Below are 25,095 nucleotides of genomic sequence, written 5' to 3'. Positions count from 1 at the left end.
GAGACTCATTGGTATATGAATGAATGAATAAATGTATATATGGATGTCTGTCATTGAAGTATGTATTTGTGTCCATTGTGTGTGTGTGTCATTGACGTATGAAAGGGTTTCTTGTATTGCTTGCAGAATTATGCAATGTCGATTGGTATTGGCTACTTGTGCTGTATGTATGGATGTGTGAGGTGTATTAGGCATGAATGACGTGGGAAAATAGTAAAGAAAATCTTGCTGAAATTGAACTATTGTGAGTTTTAAAAGGTTGCATAGAAAGCTTAGAAATAGTTAAGGGGGCGTAGAAACACTTACTCGGATATTTTCTCCAACCTGACAGTGTTGGAGAGTAGGTTGGAGGTTTTTGTATTTCTCCTGTGGCCTGTGATCCGACTGACAAGGTCCCAATGTATGATGTCATGTAGGAAAGACGTGTCTGCCTGTTTGTCTGATCGTAAGTCTGTGGTGCGATTCCACGGAGGGCCAAGGTTTAATCCAGTAAATGGGAGTTTTATGTTGTGGCAAGTGTGCGAGGGGGCACATCGGAGCACGCGAGTGGGGGTATTTGCGGGAGTGCACACCCGTGGTGAGTGTTACGGGGAAAGACATATGGGAACTTTTTATTTTCATTAAACAGACTAGGTTATTTTCTTGTTTATTTGTTTATTTACGAAAAATAAATAAATAACAGGGGGAGGTAGGTTAATGGTGGTTTGTTGGCGGTAAAATTGGTTGAAAGTCGAGTTGAAACAATTTATATTGGGATATTGGGATTCATAATAGCTATTGGGCAGGTGGGATTGAATTTAACATTGGCTATTGGATAAATATTGAAATGCATGCCGGGAATGTCGATTTTAACGTCCATCCGAAGGATGTAGCACATTGTGAAGCTGCACATTGCTTGACAGGACATGGGAGCCAATGAGCTGTGTAATGAGAAGGATTAAAATTATGTCATGGTGTGAAATGCTGTAGAGGTGTGAAATACACACCTTTGGCCTGGAGGGGAGTTCTTTTGGTAACTTACTTCCATGATTTACGTTCCATTGGAAGGGGAATAGGAAAATATGGGAATAATATGGAACAAATTGACAAGACAAATTGGGGTTACAAACTCACCATGGAAGGAGAATGGAGGTTATAGTTTCATTGTTGTGTCTGTCTGGCTGTCTAGCAGGCCATGGAGTTATATTTCTGAAACATGGATTTCGACAGTAAAGACAGGTGTGTACCCTGAGAAAATTGTGGGTTGTGGAGTGGGCACTTTTGATGGGCAATGGGGGACAGATGTTGTGTGCAACAAAGGTAAATAGATTGGATTTTGGCAAGGTTGAGTGAGATATGTGGTTGGATGGGGTGTGAAGGCGAGTTATGACAGCTCCAGGGAGCAGTCCTGGTGTTGGGTCTCATATAATCATGGTTAAAGTACATGTGCAGACAAAGGTGTGCTTCGGTTTGTATTACTGGCAGAGAAAAGACAACAAAGTGGCTCCTGAGCAGGGGAATGAGTTCTGGGGAAATGAATTCACTTATTGGATGTTGTTGAATCTGTTGTTTAAGAGCATTGGGATGCTGGCCAATGCCAAAAGGGGTTCGGGAGGAAGTGTGAAAAAGGTTGTTGGAAGTGCAAAGTGATAAAGGGCTCGTGTGGTTGAAGGTTACAGTTCCACAGAAGGAGAGCGAACAAGGAAAGTGGCTGGGCTGTTGATAAAACCGCTGGGTTTTACGTTGATTTAAGTTGTTGTGGATTTATGTTCAATTTTAATTTTAATTCCTATAGTCTAGTGCATATGGGACGGGGAAAATGGGAGATGACGTCAGTGTGCTCCGAGTTGAAGTTGAGGTTGATGTTGTTGTGTAAATATGTGTTGTAGATGGAGCGAGTATCAATGTCGGAGTGTCAGTGTCGCTTCCAGTGGCCATGGGTGGCTGTGGGGCTGAGTGGTGGCATGATGCCTGTGGTGGGGCACGTTGGTGGATTGTAGTGATGGGGGAGCGCAATAATATAAGGGGCGACTGCAAAGCGCAAGTTTCAGAAGGGAGTAGTTAGATCAAATGATGCTGTGTGTGTGTGTAGAAGAGTATTGTCTAGTGAGCAGAGTATTGTGAGTGTGGGTGAGTGCATTGTATTGAATGAAGAAGCCTGGAGTCAGTGTGTGGGCACAGGTGTGCAAACCCAGGTGTATGGAGAATGGTTGTGTGAAATAACTTGTATGGAATGGATGGCTCGCTCGCTGACAGCTACAATCCATGTGGATTGTGACCGATGCTAACATTTCTATGAATGTATAAATGGAAAATAGTTATTTAAATAGATATTGTGTCATGACACAAAGGGTTGAACGTGCGATTCCAGGAATGAGCAAGTATTGTTGATATAAGCTGACGTTTCAAGTGACGATTTGAAATGTTGGAAGCTTAGATCAATCTTAAAGATACAAGCTTTTCATCTGTGAGCTGCAAGTCGACCATTTGTTTAATTTTAGATACTATACCTAATATTTACATGTAAATGCATGACTGGTCTGGATTTGGACTGCCCTGTGAGTTTTTGGGAAAACGGTATGTGCAGCTGGATTAAGTTTGAGTGGTTGTTACATATACTCTGGGTATATGTTGTGGCTTGATGGATGAATTGGACTTGCTGTGAACAGTGTAGATGCAAGAAGAGATAGACAGGGACACAATGAGCTGCTAAGTGAGCCATTGAGGTGGATTGGATGTTTTGTTGTTGTTGTTTTGGGAGTTTGGTTGTTGCATTGCCAAGGGTTTCTGTGTAGTGTGATATCTGTTGAAAGTGGATCACCTGTCATCTTGTGTGGTGTGAGCAGGGATGTATGTAACTGCCTGGGTTCAGGAAAGCAACTTCAGTTGCAATTTGGTTTAAATTAAAGGTTAACGTTAGCTGGAAATTGGACAAAGTCAAAAGTTTGACCAAAACCAAAAGTGGTGGTTGGACCAAAAGTCCAAAGTGGAAATTGTCAAAAGTGCTTTAAAAAGCTACGTCCAATTTCATTTTGCCATTTTTAGAAGAAAATTCACTGCATTTAAAATGCGTTTCCTTTAATCTAATAAACAGGCTTGGTCGGGCCAGCAGACATTTCAGCCAAAGTCTTATCTGGTTCACTCCCACACCAGGCCCGACTCGTGCTGCGACCTTGGGTTGAACTGTCGGTTTAATTTGCACAGGGAATGAAATAAGGGGATTGTAATGGGAGAAAGTGAACATTTGTGGATCTGGGGACAAGCTGGTTTGAATGTGTACCTGGGGTTTTCTGTGTGTCACAGTGTCTGTGTCTGTCTGTCTGTCACACTGGACTCTTGGATGGGTTTTCATGAGACGAATTTCAGACAAAACCCTCTGTTATTTCAGAATTGATCTGCACCCCACCTCACTGTGAAATGGACAGGTTGTGTGTGTGTCTCAGAGGTTTATGGACAACGTGGAGTGGCTGGTGCGAAGGGAGTGGTTGGGAAAGATGGACCCCCTTCACGAATACCCGTGGATAGTAGTTTAAAATAGGTAGAGGGTACAGGTAAATTGTGGTGGATATGGGCTGTGGTGCGCGTGGTAGAATTGGAAGGGCTACTCCAAAGCATTTTGCTTCCCCGCGCTATTGCGGTGATCAAATGTCGCGGCCATCAAAGGGCGGACACTGACGTTGCTCGGGGCAACGCAAGGGCGGACGAGGCGGCAGGAAAGGCCGCCAACCAAAGGATAGGACGCAACATGCCGATGGTAACACCGGCACAGGGGGCCCTCTGCTTAGAGGAAAAGGGCCAAGTACTGATGGGCAGGTCCGTGTGTAAGAATACCCTCCCTGCGGACCCTGGGGAAAGGAAACACAGGCAGATAGTGAATATTACAAGCTCGCTATTACATAACCTCACACACCTCCGGTTGGCATGGAGAGGGGAAAAACGGGACAAACACCATCCCAGGCCTTCTCACTTGCATGACCACTCATTTAGTGGCTCCGCACGGGACCATGTTTGTATGCGGGAATAAAGCTTACCCGTATTTACCTGATAATTGGGGAGGAATTTGCTATTTAGGATCAGTTTTCCCAGAGATGGAAATGCGACAACACTTGCATAATACCACTGCACTCATAAGGACACAACGAAGCACCTATTGGCACGACGACGACACCACCACCTTACACGGCGCTGATTGGGAGAAGGCCGTTGGTTTCTTCTTCCCATGGGCTGGGACGGTCATGAGCAGTTACCGCATTGACAAAATTGCGTTAATTTTAGAACAGGTGGCCAACGACACCGCTACAGCACATGACGAAATGTTGGACACGGTTGTCCACCTGCGTACAATGGTTATGCAAAATAGGGTTGCGTTAGATATGCTACTGGCAGAACGAGGAGGGGTATGTGGGATAATTAAGGGTAAATGTTGTACTTTTATTCCTGATCCTTCACAGGGGGTCAGTGCTGCTATTATAAGGTTAAGAGAAAGTGCTCATATATTGACAAAGGATCGAATGGATCGAGAAGCCTCCCACCAGTGGCTTACTGACTGGTTTAAAGGATGGACAGGTACGATAGTAAAGTGGATATTGACCGCCTTGGCAATAGTCCTTGGAATCGTGGTTTGTTGTGTACTAATCAAGGCTTTAGTCCTTGCGTGTGTGAGAAAGTTTACCACAGGATGGACACTGAAGACGACACCAGAAAAGGCCATGGTGATGACCGACAAGCTGACCGGGGGTCCAGATGACACTCCGGCCGTCGACGTGACTGCAGACCGCGGATCCTGGAACGACGACCCGAACGAGTCACTGGGCCGCGACAATGAGATCTCCGCTTCCGAAGATCGTTCTTCCATTGTTGATATTACCGATAATGATTTTGATTACACAGTTGCGGACCTCAGAGCATTTCAGGCTGCCAGGAGGCCGATTACTCTGGACCCCAACATGTCGCATGCAGACGCCAACGAGTTCCTAAGGGATTCCTCGCATTTTTTCTCGATGTGTAAGGCTATGACTGTTGCTGGCCGCCGACGCCGCAGGCCTACGCCACCTGAGAATAATGTTACTGATGATGTTACCAATGATGATGTGGGCCACATGCACGGGTCCCCGACTGATGTTTATGTCTCAATGCAGGCCTTGCCTCTTTATGTTTCACGAGCTCACCTTTATGTCTCACAAGCTCACAGTGAGTCAAACGTCACTGACCCAGTCCGGGATTTGGACCCAACTGCAAACCCAAGCCCGGATGGAGAGGAACTCATTCGTGGAGATACTCTGAGTTCCGAATCTGATTGTTTTACGGATTCGTCCATGGATAACAGCGGTGGAAGCAGCATCGCCTCGGACGATCTCGACTTTGACCCAAAGGAAGTTGCTCTCCCTCCTTTGGACCGTTATGCTTTGTTTTATGGCCATAGGTTTAAGCCACCTGATACTGATGATGTTGTGTCTTCCCCAGATCACCAGCATGTAAGAGACCTCATGAACATGAATATCGATTGAGCGCTGAAGATCTCCAAGGATTTCACCTGGGGAAGCCTGGGCGAGCTCCAGTCGGGGAGGAGTCCTGGCCGCACCTCTGTGGACCAAGGGTGGGTCGGGAGATCTTCCTGGGTGTGGACCCCGGCGGAACCAGAGGTCTTCGTTGTGGATTTGACGCGCTATTCGATCTTCATGCTTCTACGGTCTCACCTCATACATCCATCTACACCTGACCTACATCATACACCCACATACACCCACATACACCCACATACCCGCGGATCATCCTGCTGAGTGCTATGTGTGGTACTTGGGTACGGGACATGCTCACTGGGCTGCATCCGCGTGGTATGTTTAGTGAACCTTTTACACTGTCTATCTCGCCTCTCTTGGAGGATTTTTTATGCCATTTGATCACCCTGCTTTTACGGACTTACATTGCATACTCACATACAGACGCGAATCATCCTGCTGAGTGCTACGTGTGGTACTTTGGGTACGGGACATGCTCACTGGGCTGCCTTCGCGTGATATGTTGAATGACTTTTCTGATTTGTTTGTTTCTGCTTTGTTTTGAAATAAAGGCCTTTGATTGGCTCGTAGATAACGTTGTATCTTAGATCCAAAAGGGCGGTATGTAGGGAGCTGTTATGCCCCTCCCCCTTTGTATTTCTTGCTGCTTTACCAATTACCAAGTATAACCAATTATATGTTTTGTTTTGACTGATTGCTGTACTGTTTTATAATACTTAGTCCTTTCTTGTGCATTGAGGATGTGTAATACCCTAATAAGGAGTCCTGTGCTTGTGAGCTCTTGCCCTGGGATGGCATAATCTCTTAGTTCCCCTCTTTGGCCTTGGTTGCAGCTGCTATCTCTCTGCCTCCCATATGACTTTGCCAATATCCTGTGGGCTGACACATTTATGAGTGCCCACTCCCTTTGTACTTTCCCAACCAAGGTCTCTATACAGAAAGTTGTAAACATGTTGCCACATATTGCTGACCATCTCCTTATCTGAGCTAACCTATGAGTGGCCTTGGATGAACTTCCTTTAACTAACTGAACAACAGGATGGGACTAATGGTGGGAGGACCAATGAGCCCATTCTGTCTCTGTATCTTGTGAGCTAAAACCACACCCTATATTCTTTATATATAGCAAGTTTAAATCGAATTATTTTCAGAGCATCTTGTTGTAGTGTTGGTCATTTTGTGTGAGCCTCCTGCGACATTCTGCTTCTCCGCAAGCTTGTGTAACGAGTTCTAATAAATATATCCGTTGCTCCTTTCTCTGAGTCTTCTGAGTCCCAAGTTCTAAATCCAGTTCCGCCATATATATATATATATATATATATATATATATATATATATATACATATATATATATATACATATATATATATATATACATAAATATATATACATACATACATACATACTAGCTTGGCTCGACTCGCTGCGCTCGCTTCACCAAGCGTCGTTACTGATATACACACAGACTTGGTCTGTCTGTAGTCTGTATGTATATATATATATATATATATATATATATATATATATATATATATATATATATATATATATATATATATATATATATATATATATATATATATATATATATATATATATATATATATATATATATATATATATATATATATATATATAGATATATATATATATATATATATATATAGATAGATATATATATATATATAGATAGATATATAGATATATATATATATATAGATATATATAGATATATATAGATAGATATATATATATATATATATATATATAGATATATATAGATAGATATATAGATATATATATATATATAGATATATATAGATATATATAGATAGATATATATATATATATAGATATATATATATATATATATATATATATATATATATATATATATATATATATATATATATACACACAGACTTGGCATTTAATATGGAATTTTTTTTTTGGTGGGGGTGAACTTACTTTCAAGATGTCTTTGAACCAAAAGTTAATTGGAATTATGTTGAAATTATTCTAGATTTTGTTAATGTGACATTTAAAAGAAACAAAAACCACATTTGACATTTCAAAACAAATAAATTGATCCTTGAAAGTGATGCAAACTGATATCGAACTCAATTCATGGACAGTACTGTGTTAAACTTCTGTACGTTTTCCAGAAGTATCTCTTTATTTTGCACATTAGGCAAAAATTTTTTTAACAAAAACAAAAGTCAAATTACGACTGGGATTACGGACAGTAAAATTACAGTTCAGTACTTCGTGTAACCGCCACGAGCATTCAGTAGAGCACGTACACGTTGACGCATGCTGTTCACGAGATTTGCAAAGGTTTGGACAGGAATCGCTTGCCATGCAGTGACAATAGCCTGCTGCAATTCACGCACAGAGGTCGGCTGCTGGTCCAAGTGGTCGATTTGACGCATTAATTCTGCCCACAAGTTCTCTGTCGGATTAATATCCGGGGACATGGCAGGCCACTCCATATGCTCTACACCACGGTCAGCAAGAAAGTGTTGGATCATGCGAGTACGATGAGGCCGTGCATTGCCATATTGGAAGACAAAGTTTCCTCGAAAGGCTGCACGAGCAAATGGAAGCAATGTTTCTTCCAGAATGGCCCTGCACTTGAACTGGTTCAGGTTTCCATTCAGAACAACCAGGTCAGTTTTGCCCCCTGCATGAAAAGCAGCCCAAACGGTCACCCCACCACCTCCAGCTTGGACTCTTGGCACTATACAATCTTCGTTGTAGGCTTCATGCACTTGTCTGCGCACTCGGACATGGCCATCTTGACGATAGCCCAGAAATCTAGACTCGTCACTGAAGATCACGTGATTCCAGTGTCCTGGCTGCCATTGATGGTGCTCTCTGGCCCACTGCAATCGGCGCTGGCGGTGTTGTCTGGTCAGGCGTGGCTTTCTCAGGGGACGCCTGGCACGATAGCCTGCTTGAACCAGTCGTTGGTTGACTAGCCTTCTGGATACAGGCACATTTGTCAGTTGCTGCCACTCAGACATAAGCTGTTGAGCTGACTTGGTACGGCCATTGCGGACTAACCAGTGCAGCCGGTGATCATCCCTCCTGGTGGTTCTGCGGGGACGTCCTGGCCTCGGTATTGGAGTAGGGACACCCCTCTGAGCATTTCGTTTCAGGATCTTTGACACCTGACCTTGAGTGATGCCATACTGCTGAGCAATAGCACACTGTTTCATGCCGTAATTTCGTAAAGCCACCACTCCATGACAAACAGCATTGTCGAGTTGACGGACCATCTCCAGAGGAAGCGGCAATAACTTTTGGAGACGTGCAGCAGTTGTTTTCCACTAATACAGAACGCAACAACCCTTGTATACCCGACTGTGAAGCCAATCATCAAATGCACCTGTCCATACATTTTGCCACGCCACCTGTGATATAATCCTGTTGTTGACTTCTTGCTGCGACAGACAATCAGTGACATGGTTCTTTTAACAAATAAATCACCAAAGTGTAAAAGAAACTCATCAGATTGATATACTGAGTTAAGAGAGTAAAGTCTGTGTCTGTATATATATATGTATATATATATATATAATATATATATTTGCGGATCTCAACGTCGGCCTTTCCCCTTACCAAGGGGGGATTAATCCCCTTGTCTTTTACTAGCCGACGTGATCTGGGGCTATGACGTTCCTTCCGGTCAGCGCTGAATAGGGTGGTCGGCCGAATTATTCCTATTACCTAATTACCAGCGCCTCCCAGGAAGCAAGGAAATAACTCCGCCCGAACCACGGTTTTAGGTGGAAACGCCGAGCGACAGCGAGCCGTGATCCGAGCTGTTAACAGGAACTAACCCGATTTGAGCGGTGCCGAATCGTGCCACGCTTACCCAATGGAGGAAAAGACCGATACGGTCGAATTAGGAAGAAATAAGGAAGAACAATTGGTTTATTAATAATTTGTACAGGAAGGAAGAGAAGTACACACAGAGAAGCTTATACAGTCTTAACTTATCCCTGGACAAACGGGCCCGCACACACAGACACACTCACACGGGGATGTAGAAGGTTGGGTTGATGGTCCCAGGATGATGGCGTCCAGGCAGCTCACTCCGGTCCCCCACTCGTACCGTGAAGCAGATGGTCAGGCGGCAGCGGCCAGGAACTCGCCTCGTGCCGTTTGGCCGGAGCGGACAATTACAGGGCGGAATGCGGGCGAAGGGTAGGCTGGCTTGGCGGTTACACTCGCGGGGCTGCGTACGTAATAATCGACAGCTCGAACGCGCTGCTTAATGCGTTTTCCTCACGAGGCCTCTTTGCACACTCGGACGTCTCCGCGCAGTCCTCTTAATGCGATCAGTATTCTGTAATGCGCGAATTGTGCCAGTCCTTGGACAGTCCTCTTGGTAAAGCGCAATTCCCTCAAGTCCTCCAGTCCTCTCGAAGGGCTTTGTGAGCGCGTTTATATATCGCCGCCCAGCGAACCCTCTGGAATTTGCCAGCCACGCGCCTTCAGCCATGCCCACCGAGCCCTGGTTGGTTGTTGGCTCTTACCGGCTCCGCCTTTGACGTGCTGCTTGATGTGGCCACACCCCGACCTCGCGCTCCTCCCCCTTTCCTGGCCTACCTCGTGTCATTTGGCTGGTTTCGAGTGAAAACCCAAGGGCAGCGAACGCTCTTTTTTTTTTTTTTTTTTTTTTTTTTTTTTTTTTTTTTTTTTTTTTTTTTTTTTTTTTTTTTTTGTATACAATATCGAGGCTCGTGAAAGAGCGAACATTAATCACATGAACACACAGAAAGACAAACCGACACATAAAACATATAACATAGGGAGCGGTAGACAAGATGGGGAGAGAGGGGGAAGGACACAAACACAACATTTGAGAGCAGGGACCGAGAGACATGGAGACATCGAGAGATCTGAGAGAGGGCGAGGGCTTTGGGGGGGGGGGGGGGGGGCGTGGGAAGGGGGCAGTGGGAGAGGTATAAAACATATGGACACTGCCAGGACTTCCAGGAAAGAAGTTGGAATTTCAAACAAGGTGGATCTGGGGTGAATTAGCGGGGGTAGAAAAGATCAAGGTTTTGGATGGGGGAAGATAAGAGATGGTGGTGAACAGCTGTTTTAAAGACCTGGAGGGAGGAGTGGGATTGAAGGGAGTGAGGGAGTTTGTTCCAGAGGCGGGAGAAAAGAGGAATGAAAGAGTGAAGGTGAGCGGAGAGCCGAGATTTCGGCTCTGGCAAAGCCAAATCAGGGCGCGGGATGGATGCTGCTGGCAAAGCTGCTGGCAAAGGAGGTGTATTAGCCAAATCAGGGCGCGGGATGGATGCTGCCCAATGAGGTCGATTCGGAGGGTGGGCCGCAAAATGAATGGGACTTACTCTTATTTATTTTACACAACGCAGGTATCACTTTTGGAAGTGGCCTTTTTCTCACATATACGATGACATAACTAATGTTCTAAGGTGGCCTACGTGTTGCATGTGGACTAACTATGGGGGCAAACCTTTAACCTTTATTAATCAATATGTACATTCTCAGAACCGCAACAATATATATATATATATATATATATATATATATATATATATATATATATATATATACACACATATATATATATATATACACACATATATATATATATATACACACACACATACATATATATACACATACATATATAAAGAGTTGGACAGATGGGGCATAGACAAAGAAGGCTCATTGGAATGGCTAAGAGGAGGGCAGCTCAACTTGCATGAAGAACAAATCATTGTAAATGTCCAAGAGACCAGGGACACTGCACCAATGTAAGAAGATGTCTGTCTGGACTGGGTCAATCGGACAGGTGTAGATTTTTCAAGGTGGAAATAAAGTACGAGCCACCTCTTATCGGGACGTAAAAAGCTCGCGTCAGAGCAGCTGTACACACAATGGCAGAATGGAGCTTGTGGAGTCAAGCTGTTCAATGGAGACATGAGCAAATCTTCAAAAACCTCACTTTCAGAAAACTCATGGAAACATGAACCAAAGTCGGTCATTGAAAACAAGAAAGTTGACGTCTTTTCGAAGCTGTTCCATGCGCTCACGCTTTCGAAGCTAAGTAATCTTTCACAATTGTGTTTTTGTCGAGACTGCATCTATCTTTCGGTGTGTGTACCTATAGCGTATCTTTAGGAAAATTTTCGGTGCTAATTTTTTGTACATGTATACACAATCGTCGGTTAATGCCTATCGAGTATTCTGAGGCCTAGTACTCGTAGGCTTAGGCTACCGTACTGTCTCCGACCTTGTGGTTTTGTTTTTCTCTCAGCGGTTCGTCGAATGCGCTGCAATTATTTTCGTTCTCTGTTTCGTCCCAGTCGTTCACCCCATACGTCCTTGTTTAATATCTCTACTCAAAAAAAAAAAACCCAAATTTGCTTTTCCTTCTCAGGCCTTATTCGTTTATTTGTTGTTCTTACTTGTTCGTTCGTTCTTCGTTCACGTTGTTCGCGATCACGCGGTGAGAAATGTATAATCTCTCCCCTGAACAACTATTTTCTCTCATATATTATAACACCTTTTTCTTCTTCTCCTACAAAAGGATGCTTTCGTCTTGCTCACCAAATCTATTCATTCCAAAAAATATATATAATACCATCTCTTACAGTTCCTCTTTTCTACATTCCCTAAACTCTCCAGAACTCCACCACTCCTTCAGCTTCCTCAAACGTATTTTTGACTCGAAGGTCGCAAACTCATTTTGCAAAAAATGTTCGTTTCCCATGAATCGTACACTTTTCAAAATCCAATCTCACCCCTCCCCTCCATATCTTCCCCATCCCCCTTTCCCTCCAAAACTTCCCCCATCCTCCCTCCCCTCCAAAACTTCCCCATCACCCCTCCCCTCCAAATCCTCCCTATCACCCATCCCTTTCAAATCTCCCCCCTTGCCCCTTCCCTCCCCTCCCTCCTAAACTCCCCCCACACCCCTCCCCTCCGAGACTCTCCCTCGCTCCTCCCCTCCTAGACTCCCCTCTCACCCCTCCTCCTCAAAGCATCCTCCCTGCTTCTTCCCCCTTCCAACTTTCACCTTCATCTCCCCCAACCTTCTCCCTCGCTCTTCCCCCTCCTCAAATAACACCTCACTGTGCCTCACCCAATCTCCATCAAACCTTTTGTCAGCCCCATTCTTCCCTTTCTCCAAGCTATTCTGAAATCTCTGACACACCTTCAACAGCCCTCCCTACCTCTTCCTCCTCTTCCACATCTTACCCTACCCCTACTCCCCCCCCCCCCCCTGTTCTGTACCCGATGCTCCCCCTTCCTCTTCATTAACGGTATGGACCTCAAACATCCGGGGCCTTCGCTCAAACTTGACTGACCTCTCCATACAGGTTGCTTCTGACAAACCAGATGTGATCCGCTTAACAGAAACTTTCCTCCTTCATGATGTTCTCTGATGCCTTGGTATCTCTCCCAGGTTACTCCCTCCTCTGGTATGATAGACCTGAGCCTCGTCCTGGAGGTGGGGTTGCTATCTTTAAAAAAAACTCTCTTCCTCACTCGCCCTCCACTGCCCTCTCTCCACCTCACCCCCAGGAATACCTTTGGCTACGGCTTCCCCTTCGCTCCCACCTTTTGTTCATATGTGTGTTGTACCGTCCACCAAACAGTGATGACTCCATCTACATCTCGCTGTCTGATAATATGGACCAACTTCTATCTACCCATCCCAACTCTCTCTTCCTCATATGTGGTGATTTCAATTGTCACCATGCCAGTTGGCTGGGTGTGGGTACCTCTCTCACCAGCCATGGCTCTTCAGCAAAGGACTTCTGCGACTCACTGGGACTGACACAATCTGTCAATTTCCCGACCCGGATCAGTCAACGGAGCATCTTCTCTTCTGGACTTGGTTATGACTAACTTCCCTGAAAATGTCTGCTGCTCTTCTTCTGCTCCAATCGGCTCATCTGATCATGTGCTTGTCAAAGTGAACATCTCTCTGACCATTCTCAGAGAGCCTCCTCAGCGTCGACGAGTCTGGCATTTCACTCAGGCCAACTGGCACGGTCTTCAAGCAGCCATCAATCATCTGGACTGGTCTCCCATCTCTACCGCCTCTGACATCAACTCATCCTGGGAATTCTTTCAAAGTAAATTGCTCTGTCTCATGCACAGATTTATCCCATCTCGTCTTCAGTTGTCATAACCTTCCTCCCATCCATGGTACACGGAATCTTGTGGTGAGGCTGTTGCCCTGAAACAACTTGCTTTCGTCTCCTGGCAAGCAAATCCAACGGAAGGAAATCTCATTTCCTTTCACAAAGCCCGAATCAAGGGTGTGTCCACCCTCAGGAGAGCCAGGAAACAATATCTCACTGTTCTCAAGACCGAACTCTCTTATCTGTCTCCCTCTTCCAAATCCTGGTGGCGTCTGGTCAAATCTGTTTCTGGTGTTTGTTCCCCCTCCATCCCCTCCATCACCTCAAACGGCTTAACGGCTGACTTCGCATGTGAAAAAGCTGAATGCCTCAACTCTGTGTTTGCCTCTAAATCTTGTGTCCCAAACCCATCCCTCTCTGTACCCACCGTACCCAGTCGTACCCAGCTGCTCCTGGACTCTGTGTCCTTTCCTCCTGACAAGGTGGAAAAGTTTCTGTCAACCCTCGACTCTGATTCTGCAACTGGTCCTGACGGCATCAGCCCACGGGTCCTAAAATCATGTTCTTCTGCTCTTTCACTCCCTCTTTCTGTTCTCTTCACCCTCTCTTTTGCTCAAGGTCATCTGCCATCTGCTTGGAAATCTGCCAACATCACCACTTTGCACAAAAAAGGTGCAAAAACAGATCCTAGCAACTACAGACCAATCAGCCTTCTCCCAATTATCAGCAAAGTTATGGAATCCATCATTGCTTCAGATATGAAATCTTTCCTCTTCTCCAATGGCTTGATCTCTGATCATCAATTTGGTTTCAGACCTGGTCACTCTACTCTGGACATGCTGCTTCTGCTTTCTCAACAATGGATGGAGGTCCTCAACGCCAAACAGGAAATTAGAGCTGTCTCCCTTGACATCGATACGGTCTGGCACCCTGCTCTGCTCACCAAACTCTCCTCCTTTGGTATCCATGGAAATCTCCACGCATGGCTGGCGGACTTCCTCTCTGGTCATAGTCAACGTGTGGCCCTGAATGGGTTTCTCTCATCTCCTCTTCCTGTTCAGACTGGAGTTCCCCAAGGTAGTGTTCTGGGCGCTGTGCTTTTTCTGGTCTTCATCAATGATCTCTCTGACTCTCTTGAAAATCCTCTCTATCTCTTTGCTGACGACTCTACTCTCTGTCGCTCCATTCCTCATCCCTCAGATCGGCAGTCTGCAGCCTCCTCACTCTCTGCAGACCTGTACAAAATCACAGACTGAGCAAACAAATGGAACATGTCTTTCAATCCTGATAAATCTCACACTCTTACGATGTCTCTCCGAAAAGACCGACTGGACAACCCTCCCATCCACTTTCTGAATAATCCTCTCCAAGAAGTTCTGTCACTCAAGCTTTTGGGTCTCACTATTTGCTATGATCTTTCCTGGGAAAACCACATTTCAAATCTGGCCTCCAAAGCCAGTCGCCGACTGGGCATCCTCCGTCGTGCAAAGTCCTTCCTTGGCACACCTGAGCTCCTCACCACATACAAGGCTTTCATCCGCAGCTCTATGGAATACTGCTCTCCCCTCTGGTCTGGTGCTCCTGCCTCACACCTAGCTCGTCTTCACGCTGTTGAAACCAAAGCGTTCAGAATCATTGGAATCTCCCACGATGAAGCTAACTCCAAGGGCCTTTCACTCACTCACCGCAGGCAGGTTGGTGGTCTTTCCGTCTTCTACCGACTCCTCTCTGGCCTTGCCCCCCCAGCTCTCTCTGGGCTCTGTCCCCCAAATATTCCTACAGGTCGCACAAGATCTGCCTGCAACCCTCTTATGGTTAAACTGCCAAAATCAAGACTTTCTGCTCACCTTCATTCCTCTTTTCTCCCGCCTCTGGAACAAACTCTCTCACTCTCTTCAATCCCACTCCACCCTCCAGGTCTTTAAAACAGCTGTTCACCACCATCTCTCATCCTCCCCCATCCAAAACCTTGATCTTTTCTACCCCCGCTAATTTCGGTCCCCTTGTGTTTTATACCTCTCCCCCCCCCCCCCCCCCCTTCCCACGCCTCCTCCCCCCAAGCCCTCTCCCTCCCACACTTCTCCCTGCTCTCAAATGTTGTGGTTGTGTGCTTCCCCTTCTCTCCCCATCTTGTCTTCCGCTCCCTCTTTTTGTATATTTTGTTTGTCTGGTTGATTTGTTTGTGAAATAAATGTTAGCTCTTTCACGAGCCTCGATTCAGTATAAAAAAGAAAAAAAAAAAAAAAAGTAACGCTCACACACGAGCTAATACTTCCATCGAGAGTGAACATAGAAAACAAAGCAATGCGACCGGATATCGGCCTTAGGTATATAAAAAAAAGAAAATAAGGCATTGCTACTTGAGGATTTTGGCCTAAACCATGCAGAAATCAAGAAAATGAGCAAATACGAAGATCAACGGCAAGACCAACGAAGCTTTAAAGTGCACCATCTAATGCCAGTACATGAGACGCCCAGTTTAACGTCCACCCGGCGGATGACACAAGCGTTGATTAATTACTCTAATGAGAGTTCGGGATTCAAACCCAGGCTAGACAGCATAGAGGTGAGTGTGCGTACCTCTTCTCTCTCCTCTGAACCCTCTACTCATTGGGAATACCAGTTACGTCACCTGAGTTCATACTATTTTCTGCTTTCACTCAATTAAATCCACTCGATACCAAGGGCAGAGATGAAATAAAGGATCAGGTTTTCTCACACAGTCATCATCAAGCAAGATCGAGGTTATCCCTCATGTAAGAAATTAAATAAATGATCTCTCCCACTTTCCTGGGTCCTCATGTACAGTACCAAAGTATCTCTCCCACATTCCTGGATGTCCACAGGAATAAAGTTTTCCGAGTCTGTGAGAAGCGGTGGCAATCGACAGAAAATTAAGGTGGACATGTGTGCGTGCACATCTTAAAAACCATTCCTTGGAATGTTACCACAAACCAACTGCAGTTGGAAGCTGTCCGGGGCTCAGTGATGATCCTGAGAAGAACCCTCGGAACAAAACTTCGACAATAAGAAAACCTGACAGCTTAGTCCATGAATCGTGACCCCCTTATCGAGCCCAAGAGGACTCCATTCCACCTTCTGAAACCCACATATGGAGTAACAACTTACGACACACCCATACATACTTCTGTCTGACAAATTCCTCCGTGATGAGCTTCTTCACGTCTCCAAAGACGGGGTGATAGGAACTGAAAATGGCACGTTCAAAACGAATGTTAATGGCACACAAATGGGATCAACGAAGATGATATCGACTGTATTCACAGGTGAACAATGAAATTGCTCACGTTGGATCGATCCCGAACTTCCTCAATGAGAGCCACAATGCGGCTGCAAAACAATCAAACAAAATCAAATGGCACAATTAATTGAATAAATTCATCAAAAAGCCAAAGCAAGACTATCCACAATACAACCAACTACCAAAAATGAACAAGAGTTTTAAACATTGGGTGGAGTGGTGGAATACTGTGAACTTGGAATTTGGGTGTTTACATTACTGGGATTACTGGATATATTGTCATGTCGATGTGGTAGAGCAATATGTAGAGCAGATAGAGCTGAGTAGGTAACATGCTTCGAGGTGTCGCGGTAAGGAAAACTACCTTGTAATAAGTTCATGTGTTGGCGTTTGTCGGGTTAATATGTATACTTGTGAATCTACCAGGAGGTTCGAGTGATAAGTAGTGTTGGGATTAAGGAGTAGCGCCCCTGTGTGTTCTCACCTGGTTAGCCAAACCTTTGTCCATTTTGGCACTGCACACCACTTAGACATTAGTTATGACCTTTAATACAACACAAAGTAACGCCCTCCCCTGACATGACTTGGGAAGAGACCAGGCCAGGACACCGCCGAATGGCCGCCACCACCTACACCTCCGGACAGGCATATCCACCTTGAGTACCACGCCCAGGAGGGCTGTGCTCGTTTGGCGTGAATGTACGCGGGAGGCGCGAAGCGGGTCGACAGAGGGCAGGAAGTTACGAGGCTCTGATTGGTTGGCAGCGCGCCAAGGCTGACGTCACCGGCCAGCGAATATTAACGAGCGCCGGACGCCATTTTGGGCAGTTGAGAGGGCAGTCGAGTTGAGAGGAGAGGACTCCGAGATGGAGTGGAGAAGGAGAGTTGAGTTGGTTTGAGGAGTTGGTTCAAGTGAGTGACTCGGCGAACAGTTCGTTTCAGGAGTTAGTTTTCCGATCAGATTCCTGGCAGATTCCTGGCCCTGGTTGAGTTCAGAGTTGGCTTGCTGGTTGAGTTGGCTTGTGAGTCCGAGCCCGAGTGGAGTTCGCTTGCTTCGTGCAGCCCTGCGTTGGACCTTGTGGAGATCGACCTCATGTCGCTGGCCTGCGTGGCCTGCGTCCGCTGTACGCGGGAGCCGCTGGCCTGCGTCGGATGCATGGCGCTTGGAGCGAGGCCTTGTGGCACTTGGAGCCGCTGGCACTTGGAGCCGCTGGCCTGCGTCGGATGCATGGCGCTTGGAGCGAGGCCTTGTGGCACTTGGAGCGAGGGACCTCGTGGTGTGCGATTGGGGCTTATGGAACTTAGAGCGAGGCCTCGTGGGTACATCAGGGCCGAACGGAGCGGTGTTGGACGGCAGCAAAGACAAGACGACGGACAGATAAGCTCACACAACATTTCACGATTCAACATAACGTGTTCTTTTCCTCAATTCATCCTCCTTTGTTCGTTTCTGAGTCCAGTGTGTGTGGGATCCCAATTTAGATACCTTATTTTATTATCGGCGCGTATTTTCCTGTCCTTGCTTTTACTTGAATAAATCCTTGTATTATTTTGCATCCCCCATTCAAACCTGTGCCCGCTTGAGTTGATTGCCCCTTACAGGACAGGAGCTATGCCGGCGCGCTGCAGTTAAGTGCTTTCGCCGCAGCCTCCATTTTCCTTCTTCCTCCCGCGCGGCCATAGCCAAATCCGTGTTTGGGTAGTTGCCTCCGAATAAGGTTGTTAATTTAATAAAATTTAATTTTATTCCGGTTGGAAAAGCCACGCGGGAAAGCGACCTCCTTTGTGGAGTAGGAGGTGAGCGGTATGGAAAGGAGAATGGAAGATGTGGGAAGCATAGGGAGTGGGTCGGATGTAGATGGGGGAATTCAGGGTAGTGTTGAAGCGTTCCCCGCTATTGGGACGGCCCCGACAACCGACCAGATGTTGGGTCAATTGCTTAAGAAAATGGAGGGAATGAATAACGATATGAAGGCTCAGAGGGAGAAGAGTGAGAGAATGGGTGAGCAAGCCAGTAGAGAAATGAAGGAAGACATGAGGGCTCAGAGTGAGAACAGTGAGCGAGCCAGTCGGGGATTGACAAGAGAAATTTGGGGAATAGAAAGCATAATTAGGCAATGGAAAATGGATATAAAAACGGATATGGGAGGAATGAAAAGGGATTTGAGGGAAGAAATGAAGGCTCAGAGGGAGCAGAGTGAGAGAATGGGTGAGCGATTGGGAAATCAAGTCGGGGGGCTGAAAAACAAAACGGAGTCCCAGGGGAATGAATGTAGGGAAGGAATGAAAGGAATGAGTGATCGATTGAAGGAGGACTTGAAGCGAATGAATAACAAAATGGATGAACAAAAGATTTTAATGAGGGAAGACGAAGCGAATGAAGAACAAAATGGATGAACAAAAGATTGAAATGAAGGGAATGAAGGAGCAAATTAATGCTCAAACCAGAAAAATTGAGGGGTTGACAGGAGAATTGAATGCCCAAACCAAAAACATAGAGGGATTAAAGGGAGAATTGAAAGCGCAAATTGAAGGAAATGGAAATAAAATTGATGGGTTGAAAGGGGAACTGAATGCTCAGAGTAAAAAAATTGATGGGCTGGAAAACAAAATGGGTAAAGATATGGGAGAAATGAAAAACAAAATGGAGGCTCAGAGTGAGCGCAGTGAGCGACTAGAAAATAAAATTGATGGGTTGGATGGAAAAATGGACTCCCAAAGGAATGAATTGAAGGGAGAGATGAAGGAAATGAGTGACCAAATTAATGAATTAAAAGGGGAAATGAATGCTCAGAACGAGCAATTGGAGAACAAAATTAATGCCCAAACCAACAACATAGAGGGATTAAAAGAGGGATTGAAAGGACAAATGGAAGGAATGGAAAGTAAAATTGATGGATTGGAGAAGATGGAGGTGATGAATGAACAAATGAATGAACAAGAACAAGGGAATAAAATGAAGGACAGGATGTTTTTTTTTTTGTTTGTTTGTTTTTTTTTTGTATACAAGATCGAGGCTCGTGAAAGAGCGAACATTAATCACACAGAAAGACAAACCGACACATAAAACATATAACATAGGGAGCGGTAGACAAGATGGGGAGAGAGGGGGAAGGACACAAACACAACATTTGAGAGCAGGGACCGAGAGACATGGAGACATCGAGAGATCTGAGAGAGGGCGAGGGCTTTGGGGGGGGGGGGGGGCGTGGGAATGGGGCAGTGGGAGAGGTATAAAACATATGGACACTGCCAGGACTTCCAGGAAAGAAGTTGGAATTTCAAACAAGGTGGATCTGGGGTGAATTAGCGGGGGTAGAAAAGATCAAGGTTTTGGATGGGGGAAGATAAGAGATGGTGGTGAACAGCTGTTTTAAAGACCTGGAGGGAGGAGTGGGATTGAAGGGAGTGAGGGAGTTTGTTCCAGAGGCGGGAGAAAAGAGGAATGAAAGAGTGCAGGTGAGCAGAGAGCCGAGATTTCGGCAGTTTAACCATCAGAGGGTTGCTGGCAGATCTTGTGCGACCTGTAGGAATATTTGGGGGACAGAGCACAGAGAGAGCTGGGGGTGCAAGGCCGGAGAGGAGTCGGTAGAAGACAGAAAGACCACCTACCTGCCTGCGGTGAGTGAGTGAAAGGCCCTCAGAGATAGCTTCATCGCGGGAGATTCCAATAATTCTGAAAGCTTTGGTTTCAACAGCGTGAAGCCGAGCTAGGTGTGAGGCAGGAGCACCGGCCCATAGGGGAGAACAGTATTCCATTGAGCTGCGGATGAAAGCCTTGTATGTGGTGAGGAGCTCAGGTGTGCCGAGGAAGGACTTCGCACGACGGAGGATGCCCAGTCGGCGACTGGCTTTGGAGGCCAGCTTGGAAATGTGGTTTTCCCAAGAAAGATCATGGCAGATAGTGAGACCCAAAATCTTTAGCGACAGAACTTCTTGGAGAGGATTGTTGAGAAAGTAGATGGGAGGGTTGTCCAGTCGATCTTTTCGGAGAGGCATAGTAAGAGTGTGAGATTTGTCAGGATTGAAAGACATGTTCCACTTGTTTGACCAGTCTGTGATTTTGTCCAGGTCTTCAGAGAGTGAGGAGGCAGCAGACTGCCGATCTGAGGGAAGAGGAATGGAGCGGCAGAGAGTGGAGTCATCAGCAAAGAGATAGAGAGGATTTTCGAGAGAGTCAGAGAGATCATTGATGAAGACCAGAAAAAGCACGGGGCCCAGAACACTGCCTTGGGGAACTCCAGCCTGAACAGGAAGAGGAGATGAGAGAAACCCATTCAGGGCCACACGTTGACGACGACTAGAGAGGAAGTCCGCCAGCCATGCGTGGAGATTTCCATGGATACCAAAGGAGGAGAGTTTGGTGAGCAGAGCGGGGTGCCAGACCGTGTCGAAGGCACGTGATATGTCGAGGGAGACAGCTCTAATTTCCTGTTTGGCATTGAGGACCTCCATCCATTGTTGAGACAGCAGAAGCAGCATGTCCAGAGTAGAGTGACCTGGTCTGAAACCAAATTGATGATCAGAGATCAAGCCATTGGAGAAGAGGAAAGATTTCATATCCGAAGCAATGATGGATTCCATGACTTTGCTGATAATTGGGAGAAGGCTGATTGGTCTGTAGTTGCTGGGATCTGTTTTTGCACCTTTTTTGTGCAAAGCGGTGATGTTGGCTGATTTCCAAGCAGATGGCAGTTGACCTTGAGCAAAAGAGAGGGTGAAGAGAACAGAGAGAGGGTGAGATAGAGCAGCAGAGCAGGATTTTAGGACCCGTGGGCTGATGCCGTCGGGTCCAGTTGCAGAATCAGAGTCGAGGGTTGACAGAAACTTTTCCACCTTGTCAGGAGGAAAGGACACGGAGTCCAGGAGCAGCAGGGTATGACTGGGTATGGTGGGTACAGAGAGGGATGGGTTTGGGACACAAGATTTAGAGGCAAACACAGAGTTGAGGCATTCAGCTTTTTCACGTGCGGAGTCAGCTGTGTAGCCGTTTGAGGTAAGGGAGGGGATGGAGGGGGAACAAACACCAGAAACGGATTTGACCAGACGCCACCAGGATTTGGAAGAGGGAGACAGATAAGAGAGTTCGGTCTTGAGAACGGAGAGATATTGTTTCCTGGCTCTCCTGAGGGTGGACACACACTTGTTTCGGGCTTTGTGAAAGGAAATGAGATTTCCTTCCGTTGGATTTGCTTTCCAGGAGACGAAGGCAAGTTGTTTCTGGGCAACAGCCTCACCACAAGATTCCGTGTACCATGGACGGGAGGAAGGGTATGACAACTGAAGACGAGATGGGATAAATCTGTGCATGAGAGAGAGCAATTTACTTTGGAAGAATTCCCAGGATGAGTTGATGTCAGAGGTGGTAGAGATGGGAGACCAGTCCAGATGATTGATGGCTGCTTGAAGACCGTGCCAGTTGGCCTGAGTGAAATGCCAGACTCGTCGACGCTGAGGAGGCTCCCTGAGGATGGTCAGAGAGATGTCCACTTTAACAAGGACATGATCAGATGATCCGATCGGAGCAGAAGAAGAGCAGCAGACATTTTCAGGGAAGTTAGTCATAACCAAGTCCAGAAGAGAAGATGTTCCGTTGACTGAGATCCGGGTCGGGAAATTGACAGATTGTGTCAGTCCCAGTGAGTCGCAGAAGTCCTTTGCTGAGGAGCCATGGCTGGTGAGAGAGGTACCCACACCCAGCCAACTGGCATGATGACAGTTGAAATCACCACATATGAGGAAGAGAGAGTTGGGATGAGTAGATAGAAGTTGGTCCATATCATCAGACAGCGAGATGTAGATGGAGTCATCACTGTTTGGTGGACGGTACAACACACATATGAACAAGAGGTGGGAGCGAAGGGGAAGCCGTAGCCAGAGGTATTCCTGGGGGTGAGGTGGAGAGAGTGCAGTGCAGGGCGAGTGAGGAAGAGAGTTTTTGATAAAGATAGCAACCCCGCCTCCAGGACGAGGCTCAGGTCTATCATACCGGAGGAGGGAGTAGCCCGGGAGAGATACTATGGAATCAGAGACATCATAAAGGAGGAAAGTTTCTGTTAAGCAGATCACGTCTGGTTTGACAGAAGCAACCTGTATGGAGAGATCAGTTAAGTTTGAACGAAGGCCCCGGATGTTTGAGGTCCATACCGTTAATGAAGAGGAAGGGGGAGCATCAGATACAGAACAGGGGGGAGGAGGGGTAGGGTAAGATGTGGAAGAGGTGGAAGAGGTGGAAGAGGTAGGGAGAGCTGTTGAAGGTGTGTCAGAGATTTCAGAATAGCTCGGAGATTGAACAATTTGAAGGAAAAATTGAGCGACTGATTAACAAAATGGATGCCTGGATGAATGAATTGAGGGAAGGACAAATGAATGGTGCCAATGGGGCACAGGAGAAGCCAAAGGTGGCAGAAATTCATTCGGGCAGGGGGGGGGGGGGGGAAGCCAAATTGGGAATGGCAGAGAGTGCGGCCCATGCAGATGTGCATGTTGCGCAAGAACAGGAAATTGCACCGGGAACGGCATGTGAAGAGGTGAAAGGGGAATGTGCACAGGTAGATGGGGAATGCGCACTGGTGAGCGTGGAATGTGCAAATTGTAACAGGGAGTGTTTTCCACCTGCTGGCCTGGTTGTTTATCGGGACCGTGTGGATGTCACAACAGCTCAACCGGGGGATGGAATTTAATCCTTGCTGTGCCAGGGCGGTGGTTCGGAGCAAGAGGGGATAACATTGTTGGGGGTCCGTACGATTGAGCCGGACCATGTATTTATTGATCAAGACCTGTCAGAGCCGGAATTGATGGGGGATGAAGATGTATATGATGTGATCCATCGGCTGGGGACCGGGGACAGTCCCATGGAGGACGAGGTTGACCAGGCCCAAAGGAGTCTCGGTAATGAGGTGAGTTGGTCCGAGGAGGTGGTTGGAATGACCAAGGGGACCCTCAACGTACACTACGATTTGGTAACAGAGGCTCCAAAATTACAGAACCAGTTGGGGGAGTGTGTTGTCTCCGGGCTGGATTTGGCTCTTGGAGGATCGGGAGATAGAGCCTCTGGAGATTTGGTCCCCGTAGGGAATGTGGACCAGCTGCAGGGAGGGGCAGAACAACCTGAAGGAGTCGTTACCTGCAGCTGCTGTTTGGCAGTGGGAATAAAAAAATTTAAAAGGAGAAAGAAATTGATACTTAAATGGGAGTTGGATTTGGAGCAGCCTTGGTTGGAGTTGGTCCCTGTGCTGCGGGATTTGGACTTGGGGAGGTCAATGGTGATGGCCTCGGGCAAAAGTTGCCCCTTTCAAAATTTGGGGATGCCAGCCAGCTGCGGGGCTGTGCTGGTGAGATTTGGACGTGGGGTCCAGCCATGGGTGGCATGGCACGACCTGGGCCCCAAGGGGGGGTCTGGTGGAGTGTTGCGTCCTTTGTCCGTCGGGGCGCCGTCAGGGCGTGTGGCTCGGACCGGCAGGGTCACCGGACCCTGGTGGGGGTTAAGACCTCCATGCGGTCCGAGGTGGTTTCTCAAGCCTGGGATGGCAAATATTGAGGACCACTAGGGGGAGGTGTTGTGGGTCGCGCTTTGGTGGTGCCACTGCGAACGGTCAACTTGGGCCTGATGTAGTGACCACCCGGGCATGTGGCCTGACACCCTCTCCCTGAGACTTTGGGACAACCAGCATGTGGTGACCTGACATGCTGTGTTGGGCTATGGACGCGGGTCAAACCGAGTGGACAGGAATGGGACGGCCTGTCGGACAACCATTGGGGCATCTGTGGAACGTGATGGTGTGAGAGTGACCTTCCACAGATGTTCCGTTATGATTTATGGACTCTCGGGTTGGGAAGAGAGCCATGGGGATGTGAACGGGAATGTGTAACGAGCCGATCATATGGGCCATGCTCGGCTGGCATGTGTATGGCAAAGCATCTTTCTTTGGTGAGGTTTGTGAAATGTGAAAAATGTTTGGCATGGGTAATCTGTGGGTTAGATGCAAATTTAAGGGTGAATTTTGTGAAGAGAAATGGTGGACACCGTACAGTGACGCCATTATTGATCCAGGTGTGTTAGACCAAAGTGTTGGAGGCTGTGATAAAATTGAAAGGGTAGCAGGACACAGCTTTCAACTGGTTGCGGGGGCGACTGTGCTGATATTTGGGACGCGGGATCATGGGGATGTAGTTCTGTGGTCTGAGGGTCAAC

General features: G+C 46.7%; 1 protein-coding gene across 4 annotated transcripts in view; it reads right to left on the bottom strand.

Annotated features, from left to right (window-relative positions):
- Positions 1 to 25,095, bottom strand: part of LOC137418798 (non-structural maintenance of chromosomes element 3 homolog) — a 92,224-nt gene that overhangs the window by 29,975 nt on the left and 37,154 nt on the right. For all 4 annotated transcript variants that reach the window (XM_078770875.1, XM_078770877.1, XM_078770874.1 and 1 more), the window contains exons 7-8: positions 16,948 to 16,990; positions 16,786 to 16,848 (exon numbers count right to left, since the gene is read on the bottom strand). In XM_078770875.1, the coding sequence (XP_078627001.1) occupies positions 16,786 to 16,848; positions 16,948 to 16,990 (106 nt within the window). The remainder of the gene's footprint in view (positions 1 to 16,785; positions 16,849 to 16,947; positions 16,991 to 25,095) is intronic.

This window comes from Myxine glutinosa, chromosome 1 (assembly GCF_964187855.1).
Source record: "Myxine glutinosa chromosome 1, kmMyxGlut1.1, whole genome shotgun sequence".
NCBI classification, from domain to species: Eukaryota; Metazoa; Chordata; class Myxini; order Myxiniformes; family Myxinidae; genus Myxine; species Myxine glutinosa.
The sequence above is the reverse complement of the archived record's forward strand: the minus strand, read 5'-3'. Positions and strand labels throughout refer to the sequence as shown.